Source organism: Rhinolophus sinicus, chromosome 17 (assembly GCF_057876585.1).
Source record: "Rhinolophus sinicus isolate RSI-liver-muscle chromosome 17, RSI-T2T, whole genome shotgun sequence".
In the NCBI taxonomy this organism is placed as follows: Eukaryota; Metazoa; Chordata; class Mammalia; order Chiroptera; family Rhinolophidae; genus Rhinolophus; species Rhinolophus sinicus.
This window is the reverse complement of record NC_142517.1, coordinates 179,149,757-179,163,313: the sequence shown is the minus strand read 5'-3', so window position 1 is coordinate 179,163,313 and position 13,557 is coordinate 179,149,757. Positions and strand designations below refer to the sequence as shown.

General features: G+C 35.9%; 1 protein-coding gene across 2 annotated transcripts in view; it reads left to right on the top strand.

Annotated features, from left to right (window-relative positions):
• DNAH7 (dynein axonemal heavy chain 7) overlaps positions 1 to 13,557 on the top strand; it is a 215,154-nt gene that overhangs the window by 97,266 nt on the left and 104,331 nt on the right. For both annotated transcript variants that reach the window (XM_019741305.3, XM_019741304.3), the window contains exons 29-33: positions 1,371 to 1,469; positions 5,576 to 5,824; positions 9,160 to 9,309; positions 11,581 to 11,763; positions 12,137 to 12,313. In XM_019741305.3, coding sequence (XP_019596864.3) covers positions 1,371 to 1,469; positions 5,576 to 5,824; positions 9,160 to 9,309; positions 11,581 to 11,763; positions 12,137 to 12,313 — 858 coding nt within the window. The remainder of the gene's footprint in view (positions 1 to 1,370; positions 1,470 to 5,575; positions 5,825 to 9,159; positions 9,310 to 11,580; positions 11,764 to 12,136; positions 12,314 to 13,557) is intronic.

Below are 13,557 nucleotides of genomic sequence, written 5' to 3'. Positions count from 1 at the left end.
CGCAGGGCTAGCTTTGCCACTGAGGGTTCTGGAGATTCAGGGACAGCTGAACTTGACTGCCAGGCATCACCGACTTTGTAAGGTTAGAGCCAGTTAAGTAGGAACATGAAATTTATTAGGCAGAAAGATTTTAGAGAAAAGGAAGAGGGTTCTGGAAAATGAAATGTGTGCTGATAGGAGAAAGTTTGACATTGAGTAAAATATTGAAGTTGGGAAAAATAATTCCAAGTTCAGATTTTTTTGTGAGAATTATGTGAACTTCATATGGGCATGAGCAACAAGTTCAGAGTTCAACCAGATTTTTAGTAAACGTTGGGTTTACAAACATGTGTTTTGGAATTTAATGTAAGTTTTCCGAAACACCCTCTACCTAAATGACTTAGTGCATTGCCAGCCATCTCCACTCTATCTTTGGAACACACTAACACATGCCCACCCTGAGCACGCAACTGGTAGGCAGCGAGCTACTCTTCCCTCCCACTTCTATTAGATGAGCTGTGTTCCTTAGTCAGTTCCCTGAAACTTTCTGAAGCCAGTCAGAAATGTTATTGTTATTATGTTATTTAATTAAATGCTGAGGAAACTGATACTATATAAGCATGAAAAGAAGAGTTTTGTTTTTAAGAAAACTAAAATTCATTGTTTAAGAAAGATTCAGTAAAATGAAATGCTGAAAAATTGAATTTGAATCAGGTGTGGGTAGAAAAGGTATATAAGACTGAAAAACAAAACACCCTAAAAATTGATAAGGGTGCTACACTTAGATTGTCTCACAAGTATCTTTGAAGAGCACGATCCCCTTTAAAAAAACAAGCCAAAACAAACCAGAACAGCACAAAACTGGATGGGGCAGATGGTGCATTATTGATGTATTTTTTTTGCAAGAAAAATAGTTCAGCACTCTACACTCAAAGAAAATACCTTGACATCAAAATATGGGCAAATAAGTGAATGTTTATATGTTTTAAATTTAAATGCATCTTTTAGAAATGATTGCCCACTTTTTATGATTATTTCCGCTTAACCAACCCATTGCTGCTCTTGAACGTGTAGGGCAAGCAAGCTCTTACCCAAAACAGGCTGTGGCAGCTCCCAAACTATACTGAATTCAGAGCTGATAGCTTTTTACCAGGAGCATCTGTGACAAGATAGTGAGTTCAATCTTAGGTTTTTTTGATAAACTAGTAGAGAATTCAACAAGTATAAATGTCAGTTTCTAAACTTAATAACAATCCAATTAAATGAAAATAAAGAACAATTTTGCACGGGATTAAATTGCCTCTGGGGCCTGTGTGCTTGTGTGTGTGAGTGTGAACGCAGAGGGGGCAGTTAACGCATGCAGGTATCAACATGAACATATTTTCTTTTAGCTGAAATATCCAAATGAAAATGAAGAAATTTTGCTGCTCAGATCTATTATTGATGTAAATCTGCCAAAATTTTTGTCCCATGATTTGCCACTCTTTGAGGTAAGAACATTTGTTATCCCAATGTATTAAAACTCTTATAATAATGTACTTATCAAATGTCTAAGTTTGCAACTCCCTACGAAAAACTTGCTCTATAGAAAACAATAATATGACATAGAGAAACATAGATCATTTCATGTTTTATTTGAAGTGTATATAGCTAGCTTTGTAACTTCAGATGACTTTGAACAACTTGGGATTTTAAAATAGTACTTTTTTTTTTTAACTGAAGAGTACAGTGAGCACACAGAAGTTACAAAATATGTCTGCTTATAAATTACACTAGAATGTAGGCTCCGTGAAGCAAGTAATCAGTCTAACACAGCCCTGAATCCATTGATTGCACAGAATAGGTATTTGGTAAATGTTGAATTAATGATTGAAGAAATAAAAAAAATAAGTAAGCTGAATTTGTTTAAAAGAGTGCAATGGCTTTTATGAAATTGTTTTTACAGGGTAATTTAAAATAAGAACTAAGCTTTCTAATCTTGTTATATTTTTAATATTAGATTATAAGTAATTGAAAAGAAGTATTTGAATGATAGTTGAAGTTTCCATATAATCATTTGATGGCATTCTTTTCCTTTTGCCCTGTCTCAGGTAGAGGAAATCGGGAGGCCATGGCTCCCCACAAATGTTAGATGTTGCACGAACTTGTGCTGTCTTGAAGTGTAGGCAGTTCGCCTCCAATGTGTAAGGACTAAGGTTGTTACGGCTGTCACGGGGAGGGGAGCAGTGGCACTGCCACTGTGGTGTGGGCCAGTGTTGTTAGCCATCCATAACAACCATGTCGCATCATTCTGAAAGGAGCTTTCCTTAGAATTTAGAGCTGGCAGTACAAGCATTTTATAGAGCAATGCTGCAAGGAATAGGCACACATTTTCTTCCTAAAGTTTTCCTTCCGTTTCTTTGCTACTAGTATGCTGTACAGGTTTTCCCGGAGTAAAAGCTATGTTTGTATAAAGTGGAAATATACCTCACTGGATATATTTTCATGCAGTTGAGCTTTCATTCGACGAGCATTTATCGAGCAGTGTTTCCCAAATAGAGGCATGACTGGCATTTTCAGTTAGGACAATTCCTTGTTGTGAGAGACTGTCTCTTCTACTGCAGAATATTTGGGGGCCCTGCTCCCACCCATCCCCCAGTGTCTCTAGACCTCTTCCATTGTGACCATCAGAAGGACAACTCTACGTATTTTCAATGCTACCTGGCAGGAGAGTGAGGGCAACTGGTCCTGGATGAGAACCACTGAATACCAAATATATTCTGGACATATCTGCTCCTTTCAAAGTTAACCATAAGCAATTTGAGAAGATGTTTTTAAATTTAGAAGACACCATGCACTCACTATGGACCGGACACAATTCTAAGAGCTTTACAGATAGTAACTTATTTAATGCACACAACAACCCAGGGGGGCAGGTGCTATCATTACCCCAGTTTTATAGATGATGTCGCTCAGGCACAGAGATGATAAGGACTTGTGTTGATGCTGGTACATGAGGGAGTGGGGATTCCCACCACACAGTCAGGTGCAGGGTACTCTTAGCCATTCTACTGCATTGCCTTTTTCTCTTCTTTGCCCGAAGGAAATTTACTATTTTGGTGAACTGGGATCAATTTCTCCATAATAGCATTTAAAGAATTAAATTTATGAATAATTAAACTTGAAATTTGTTAATTCTAAAGTATAACTCAACTGTGTGCTTGCGCATTAAGCTCATCTAAATTTTCATTTTTACCTTCAGAGTAAAAACAATAATCATATTTCTCACATAGGGTACTATGATGCTTATAAAATAGCCTTAGCAGTTTGTAAAGGAATGTTTCTTAGAGCTTGCAATGAACTTTATATGTTCATGTACACTAAATATGGAATTATAATTCTTTCCAATCATACATTATATGATTGTATTAGTTTCTTAAAGCCGCCATAACAAAGCACCACCAACTTGGTGCCTTAAGACGACACAAATTTATTCTCTCATAATTCTAAAGGATAGAAGTCTGAAATCCAGGTGTTGGTTTCCTCCGAAGGCTCTAGAAAAGAATCCTTCCTTGCCTCTTCTTGGCTTCAGGTGGCTACTGGCCATCCTTGACGTTCCTGGGTTTGTCTTGGTTTGGCATCACTCCAGTCTGTGCCTCCATCATTACATGACCTTCTACCCTTTGTACCCTGGGTGTTTTTGTGTCTGAATCTTTCTCCTCTTGCTGTGTAAGGATGCCAGTCATTGGATTTAGGGCCCAGTATGACCTCGTCTTAACTTATCTAATTATGTCTGCAAAGATCTTCTTCCCAAATAAGGTCACATTCTGCGGTTTCAGGTGAACAAGAAGTTTTAAGGGACACTAGCTGATTAAAATACTACCCACTACAATGACTGAAATACTAATATAATATTTCTGTGTGATACAACGTATGCACTGAAGTTCATTGAGCTGGCAAATCCAGGCATCACTTGTGGAAGACTTTCATCTACTGAATTGCCTTTGTTTCTTTGTTGAGAATGAGTTGTTCACATGTGTGTAGGTCTATTTTTGGACTCCCCATTCTGTCCCATTGATATATTTGTCTGTCTTTATACCAGTATGACACTGTCTTAATAATTAGCCTTGATATCACAGCATTCAGTTCATCCTCTAACTTTTTAACTTAAATATTGTAAAACTCAAATTTCTAGAAGAAAACAGGAGAAATTCCTGTGACTTTGGGTTAGGCAAAAATTTCATAAATGCGACACTAAAAGCACAAGGCATAAAACAATAAATTGATAAAATAGACTCATCAAAATTTTAAAAGTTTGCTCTGTGAAAGCACTGGTAAGAGAATGAGCACAAGTTAGAGACTAGGAAAAAATACTTGCAAATTAGATATGTGATGGAGGACTTGTATGCGAAATATTTAAAGAATGGTCAAAACATCATTAAGAAAATAAACCAATTAAAAATAGGTGAAAGATTTGAACAGGCACTTTACTAAAGAAGATATGCATATGGCAAATAAGCACATGCAAAAATGTTAATCATTGGGAAATGCAAATTGAAGCTACAATAAGATTCTGGTGAACACACAATGTGATATATCGATGACCTATTACAAAATTGTACACTCGAAACCCAAGTAATTTTCCTAACCATTGTCACCCCAATAAATTAAAAAAAAAGGAGATACTGTTACACACCTACTTGTATGGCTCAAATGAAAAAGACTGCTCATATCAAATATTGGAACTCTCGTGCACTCCCGGTGGAGTATAAAATAATATAACTGCTTTGGAAAGCAGGCAATTTCTTAAAATGTTAAACACATGCCCACCATATTATCCAAGTATTGCACTCCTTGCTATTCACCCAAGAGAAATTAAGACATTTGTCCATAAAAAGACTTCTACACAAATGTTCATAGCAGCTTTATTCGTGGTCCCCCCCCAAAAAAAAAACTGGAAACAATGAAAATGTCCATCAATGGGGGAATGGATTTGAACACTGCAGCACTTCAATACCATGGAACACTTCAATACAGTGAACTGTTGATACATGCTGAGTGTGAATCTGCAAACCTCACTTTGGAGTGAAAGAAGTCAGACAAAACAAAGTGCTGCACACAATGTATAATTTTATCTATGTTAAATTTTAGATAATGCAAATAACAATAGTAACAGAAAGCAAATCAATTATCACCTGGGGATGGAGAGAGGAGGCAGTAAGGAAAGGAGGGAAGAGGATCACAAAAGGTCAGAAGGAAACTTTTGGGAGTGATAGATATGGTGAATATCTTGATTGAGTTTCACTTGCCAAATTGTACACTTTAAATATATACAGTTTATTGTATGTCAATCATACTTTTATAAAGCTGTTAAAATGCTATTGAACTATTATTATTTAATGACTGTATTTCCATTAATATTAAATATGAGAATGAGAGACATTTTACCATGTTTATGTGTGTGTATATGCATAGATGTGTATGTGTGTATATTTATATATATATGTGTGTATATACATGTGTATGTATATATATATATACACACATATATATGGAGAGAGAGAGAGAGAAAGAATATTTGATATATAATATAAATCCTGAAATCATCTATCATCAGGGAATTACTTCAGATTTGTTTCCTGGGGTGAAGTTGCCAAAACCAGATTACAATGATATGCTGGTAGCTATCAAAGACAGCTGTGAGAACATGAATTTGCAAATGACCAAATTATTTTCTGAGAAGATTCTCCAAATATATGAAATGATGATTGTGCGTCATGGTTTTATGATTGTTGGAGAACCATTTGGAGGAAAAACCAGTGCATATCGTGTCTTAGCTGGAGCACTAAATGATATATGTGAAAAGGTAAGTGTTATTAATACAGTAATTTATTTATAATCAGCTTTGTGGAAGATGGAGATGTATGGTCATTTTAAAAGATACTTTAATGCAGCAACATAAAATCATGAAAAAAAAGAATCAAAGAGAAAATAAAAGTCGAAAAGTAATAAGAAGCAAGTAGGAAGTTCAGTATATAAGGGCATGCCACATATTTGTCTCTCAACGTGTTATTTTGATTTTAAAAATGTTTAATTATAAAGGTAACACATGTTCAGTGTAGAAAAACGTCTGGAAAGATGAAAAAACAGGCAGTTTTGTTTTCATACTTTAGGAGAGTATTTTTTATCCTCTGGTGGTTAGATTTGTAATGCAAACTTCTGTTACTTCTGTTACTAGTAGCAGTTAGTGGTGTTGAATTAAAGTGTGCGTGTGTATTTATGTGTGTGTGTTATATATGTATATGAGTATATATAATAAAAAATCAGTATCATGCATTCAAAATTTCTGTCTTACACATCACAAGTTAGTCTACTTTGATATGCCAAGGAAATGAAACTATTTTAAATTCTCCAACTAATACTACACTTCTCTCTGCTTCTTGTGTGTTGGATAGCTTTTGCTTCACATATTTCAGTGTTAGTAACCTGTATGGGATTTATGATCATTATATGTTCATTATGGAGTCTCTCCTTCAACCAGTATAAAATTATTTATCTGTTTCGTTGTTTGCATTGGATCCCCTGCATCTAATTTCAATATTGCAACCCCGATTTTCTCCTGGCATACATGTTTACCCATATCTTTAATTGTAACTGGTGTCACTGTGATTTACTTTTTATAAACAGTAAATAGTTTGACTTTTATTTTCTTCAGTTTGATCGTCTTTATCTTTCCATAGGGGAATTTAAATTTGTTTATATTTATTATCGTAATACTGATATGCTACTTATTTCTGTTGTCTGTTTCCTCTGCTTTTATACTTTCATGCTATTTCTGTTCTTCCCTTCCCGCCCCTTCCCTTGATCCTTCCGGCCTTTCTGCCATCCTGCCTTTCTTTTCTTGAATTTTTGCTTGTTTGTATTTTTTGTTGTTATTTTGTTGTTAAACGGACTAATTGCTTTTACTATGTAAAAAGATGTACATATATGTCTCTAAAAGAACCAAATGTAACGCCACTCCAAGATTGAAGAAGCTGAAGGTGTGAGCATGTATTCTGGTCCAATTGTAAAGCTTAGGATGGTTCATTATCAGGAAAACCTAAGAGTGACATTATGGTGACTTAAAAGGGGCAGGGCACCATAGCTACTGCATGCAAGCTATAGTTTGACACTAGCCTTTGGTGGCAGCAACTTTATTCTGACTTAGAAGATGACAGAGCTTTCTGAATTTAGAAAGACACATTGTTATCCCCATCCTGGGCACAAGCAATAAGCAAAAACCTTGAGTTTATTTTACTGCTTAATATTATTATTCCCACATCTTTTCTTCAGTTTGGTAGTTTGTGTCCCAACCTCTGGGGGTGGCAGACAGAAGGCAGTGTTAGAAAGAGTTGAACTTGTTATGTTGTTATATATAAAAAGGAAATGATTATGAATAGATACCACACAGGGGATTTTAGGGCAGTGAAACTATTCTGTATGATACTGAAATGGTAGATGGATGACATTACGTGTTTGACAAAACCCACAGAACTGTACAATGCAAAGAATGAACACTAATGTAAACCATGGACTTTAGTTACTACTAATAATGTATCAATATCAGTTCATCAGTCATAACAATATACCACACCAATGCAAAGCCCTAATTGTAGGGGAATCTAAGGGTAAGGTAGGAAGGAAGTATATGTGAATCTCTATACTTCCTGCTCAATTTTTCTCTAAACCTACAACTACTCTTAAAAAAAAAAAACATTATTGTTTAAAAACAAAAACAGCCTATGCCCCAAGGGAATTAATATCTCTTGTAATAATTTCATATACCAGCTTTCAGGGTTCTGGTTGAAATGGTCAACCTACCAGTATTAACTTTCCTACTCAGTGAGAATGGTACATATTTCCCTATATTTAGATATTTCAATTTTCTCTCCGAGAACGTTTTGTAGCAGGAGTCAGCCAATCATATATTTTTTTTGTTTTTTAAAAATTATTATTAGTTTCAGGTATACAAAACAATGTAATAAACATTCATACCTCTCAGAAAGTGACAACCCCCCTCCCCCAATCTACTACTCCTCTGACATCACATACAGCCTTTACATTTTCCCTGTCCCTATTCCTTATGCTGTAGTCCACTTTTTGTGACATATGTGTGTGTGTGTGTGTGTGTGTGTGTGTGTGTGTGTGTGTGTGTATATATATATATATATATATATATATATATATATATATATATTAAATTAGAGTAGACATTCGTTATTATTCAGCTTTAGCTTCAGGTGTACAGTGCAGTAGTCAGGCATCTACACCATCCATGAAGTGGTCTCCCTAGTAAGACAAGTGTCCATTGGATACCCTACAAAATCTTTACAACATTACTGATTGTATCCCCGTGGCAATCTTGTGGTTACCGATTGTGCTTTCTAATCCTCTCACCATCTCCCTCATTCCCACGCCCCTCTCATCTAGCAACCCTCAGTTTTTTCTCTATATCTCTGAGACTATTTCTGATTAGTTTGTTTATTTAATCTATTCTTTAGATTCCACTTATAAGTGAGATCATATGGCATTTGTCTTTCTCCGTCTGACTTATTTCACTTAGCATAATGTTCTCTAGGTCCATCCATGTTGTTGCAAATGGTAAGATTTCATTCTTCTTTATGGCCGAGTAATAGGAGTCAGCCAATTATAGCCCATGGGCCAAGTTCAGCCCAAAGTCTGTTTTCATAAAAGTGTTAACATTCTTTAAGGTTTAAAAAAAAAGAAAGAAAGAAGAAAGGGAAAATATGTCACAGATTATATGTAACCTGCAAAGTAAATAATTATAGAATTATTTACTCTCTGACCCTTTATCAAAAAAATTGCCAACTCCCATTTTGTAGTTTTAGATTTATTAATCTTGCACAACATTTGCTAATTTATTCCTAAGTATTTTATGAGTTTTTAAATACTATTATAAATGGTATTTTAAAATTTTTATTTTTCAATTGTTTGTTGGCATTATATATAAAATACAATCAGTTTTTACATGTTGACTTTATATGCTGGAGCCTTGTTAAGTGGACTCCTTACTTCTGGTAGTTTCTTTGTAGAATCTTCAGGATTTTCTACATACACCATCATATTTTCTATAAATAAAGACAGTATTCTTCTAAATAAATAAACGATTGGTTGAGCAATTGATTTTTTTTTCGCATTCAGGGGTTAATGGAAGAAAACAAGGTTCAGATTACTGTGTTAAATCCTAAGTCTGTTACCATGGGTCAGCTGTATGGCCAGTTTGACACAGTATCCCATGAGTGGTCCGATGGGATACTTGCTGTCAGTTTTCGAGCATTTGCTTCTTCAATGGTAAGTACTAACACTTTCACATGCATTTTAGAAAAACTGATATTTCCTTCTCGCCAATTTCTGCTTTTGTTTTCAGTTGTTTCAAACATTTTATATTTTTAGCTCAAGATAATTTATTTAGAATGCATTACTGGATAGTCTGGCAGTGTTTCTGTGAAGAACCTCGTTAGCACCTACAAAAGTGCCAGAGACCACGGGGCAGGCACCTTTGTCCTGGTGGAGGGAGAAAGGGCAGAAGAAAGGACAGAGGGATGTGCTTCTGGTTCTCTTTCTTCAGGCTAAAAGGTCCAGGAAGGAGAGCTTCTGAATGACTTGATCCTTTGGTCCTTCATAATGTTCCTTCGCCCTGCTGCAGGCTGCTGTCCCTGTCACCCCACTAACTGTTAGATGTACTCCAGTGTTTAGAGAAGTTGCAGGCTTCTACAAAACGATGTTTTAAAGTTCCAGTGCTTTCCCTCTAGTGTGTTAGGAAGAGAATGGGCTGCCTGTGAAAAGCAGAAGAGGTCAGGGATGTGCCAGCTGTTAACTGCTGTGAATGGGAGGAGGGACCCACTCCTGGCTTATTCTGCTTATTCCCATGAGTGGTTGTTGCCCACTCTTACAAAAAGAGTTCACAGACCAATAAATGGTTACTTGGTGGCCATATGTTAGCAGGCTTTCCACAGTGTGATCATATGAGAGACAGCTTGCTAAGGCTGGTCTTAAAGGAAAAGAGGTCTAGGCCAGAGACATTTATTTAAAAAATAATAAACAGATTGAATGTTTCCTTTTTTCTGACTGCCATGCATCCTAAATTTAGTGCTCTTTACCTACTTGAGGACCTAGCTAATCATGACTCATGAGTCAGTGTGATAATAGAAATATATCAAATCTCAGCTCTGCTCTTATACGCTGAAGGACCTTCGACAATGAGTAAACATAAGGATAGACTCTCAGGGGGCAGACATCTTGCCCAGTATCAGGCTTTACTAGTGATTTCAAGGATACAAGTAATCCTAAGGCACAGGTGAGGCAGGCAGAGGTCTGAGACGGTTGCTATAACTTCACAGGTCTTCTCTTGCCACAGTGACTATGCAGCGGATGCCGGTATTAACATATGAAGTCTCTAGATAGTGTATGCTGTTGCGTCATTTATACAGAAATAATCATGAGAGATCTCCCATTTTATATTCAGTTACGTAGCTTACATTACATTTTCCAGGAAGCTGTATCCCATAACTACTAACTCTCAGGGAGGTTGAGTTGTTGATCCAAAGTCACACAGTTGGTAAGGAGCAGATCCAAATTAAAAGTGAGGTTCTTAAACTGCAAAGCCCATCATCTTCCGATTACATGGCAGTGTTTCCCAAAATGAAGATTGACAGGACTGGAAAGCCAGCAGGGGAAGGGGAAGTTGATCTCTGAGGTATGGGCTTTTCCTTGCTTCCTGAACATGGCCAGAGCTGGCCTCTGAGTGTGAGTATGTGGTGGCCTGGACCCATGACAGACCCCCCGTCTTGTAGATTAATGCAGTTGGCCATAGGGACTGAATGTGTTAAGGTGGATTCAAAATGTTCAACACTTGAACTCTGATTCCCATTTGCTGAAGATGAACCGAGGCATTATCTCTGTACATAAAAAGGCTGATTCATTAGGATCTGGAAAGGAGAAGCCATTTTCGTATTTACCGGGTAATATCTGGCTACTCCTTAATATTTGTTGGGCATTTACTGTATTCCAGACAATGTGTAAATATTTTTATATTTATCATTGTGAGACTCTGAATGTTATATTCATATTAGTGCCATATACAACCATGAGGCAGGCAGTTCAGCCCAAGAGGGGTGTGTATTTGTGTGTATGTGAATTCATTCAGTGGGGGAACAAAAATTTTTGACTTAGCATACAAGAGTAATGAGTCTGTATGAACACAATACTATATAGAGTCAGATAAACCCATGAAAATTCTGTTTTTCCTATCAATTATATGTTTTTAACTTATAATACTTTCTAAAACATATTATAGACTATAGGTATTCAGAAACATTGGAAAAGATGAAATCTAATAAAAGATGTTATAGAGTGTCTTGTCCATGGAATGTATAGGTTTCTTTACTTATCTATATCTATATTTATATCTATCTATATCCTTTATTCAAAGGTACCTTTACATTTTCATGGTGAAATTAGTTTTAAGAGAGTTACATTTTAAATTTTGAAATATTACTGACGTGTTTCCTTACATTATCATTATTACATTTTTGCCCTGTACTCACCATATGCTTAAACTAGACACCAGATAGGAAATGGTTAGTTTTTGATGGACCAGTAGATGCCGTGTGGATTGAAAATATGAATACTGTGCTGGATGACAACAAAAAGCTGTGTCTGATGAGCGGGGAGATCATTCAGATGTCACCTCAAATGAATCTTATTTTTGAACCAATGGATTTGGAAGTTGCATCTCCTGCCACTGTAAGTGCTCAGTTTTGATATCCTTTTAAATTATAAATTTTAATGCTTTAAAATGTAAATGCTTTTATTACTGAGTAACTTTGACTTTAAATGAAAAGTATGAGTAGAATTCCTTTTAGCAGCAATCTATGATTCTCCAAGAGCAGACATTATCTGCTGACATACCTTGACAAGTTTAAGAGTCAGGGACTTTCTTTCCTCTTGTTTAGGACCATTTGGTAAAGTCATTTGCAAAACTTTAGATCATGAAAATATATAAAATTAAGCTTTTTTTTTTTCCAAGAGTTTTCTGAAGGTTGTAAGAAACAGGTATACCAAGTCATATTTCTTTTATAAGCATTACCTTGATAGTAAACACTTACTGTTTTTCCAGGTTTCCAGATGTGGTATGATTTACATGGAACCTCAGGTGTTAGGCTGGAGACCATTGATGATGTCTTGGCTAAATCTCTTACCTGCTTTGGTCAGTGTTACTCAGAAGGAATTTATAATAAGCTTGTTTGACAGAATGGTCCCTGTTTCTGTCGAATTTATTAGAAAGCATACAAAGGTAAGAGGGTTGGGAATTTTAAGATTGAAAAATAAATGGAAAATCCAAATTAGCGAAGTATATCAATTTTAATGTCTGTTTTTGTTGTCAACCACCAGATATTAAAATAATTTCTTAACTGCTTTGAGTAAAAACTTTTATAATTAAAGAGATACTAGTTCATATCATTGCTCCTCCAAAAAACAGTCTAAGTTAAGTCTTTTTGGGTTTGAGAAAATATATGTATGGGTGCTAATCTTTTCTCTCCCTTAAAAAACCTTCAAATACCCACCTAATAACTACATCTGTGTGAAAATGTCCTAAAGTTTTATCTCTCATTTCTGATGGACTATTATATTTTAAATAGTTTCTACGTTTATAATTTTCTTTATTTTCCAAAGTTCCTAGAATAAATATGTATTAATTTGTAATCAGAAAATGGACAATTTTTAAAAGTAATCTCATTTGTGACATCAGAAAAACTGGATAGTGGATAATATGGAAGAACATATGTTACTGCTTAGGCATACTAAATGAGGACCTTACTAAATGAAGCATGGTGCATCTAATTGTTTAGGGATTACTGTCAATAGCTAGAAAAACTGGAATTAATGGCTATATGTGATGTCAGAGGGGTAATAGTTGGGGGTCGGGGGTTATCACTGTGTGAGGGCTATAAATGATAAATGTCTATTACATTGTTTTGTACATCTGAAACTAATATAAAAAAATTTTAAAAATTAAAAAGAAAAACTGGGATTCAGGGAAGGAAGTCATTCCCTGGTAGAAGGATTGAAAGAAGTCCTAAAGTATGCAAATCTGGTTTTCTTTCTTTCTGTACAACCTGGGGGGTTCTGGTAGGGGAAAAGGTAGAGAAGCAAGAACATAAATGGAAATCTGCCCCCAGGGACTTGATGGAGTTCCAGCAAGGCTCTTAAACCCTCTCCAGCTGGAAATCATCGGGAGTATATGCTGAATTTCTGCTGTGGGTGATGTAGATCAAAGGTCTTTTAGGATGGCTTTGGCTCTGGGACAAAGAGACAGACACAGGGCTGGTATTTCTACTGCTGTTGGAAATGTAACAGAAAAACTTAAGGTAGAAGTTTGACTTCAGGTACAGATCTGGAGAGTAAAGTTTAAAACCATGGTCATGGAGATTACCTAAAGGGGAAAATCCAGAGGGGAAAATCCAGAGGAGAAAAGAGAAGAGAGCAACGGATGGAATCCGGGTGCACCGACAATTTGGAGAGGAAAGAAGGAGGAGA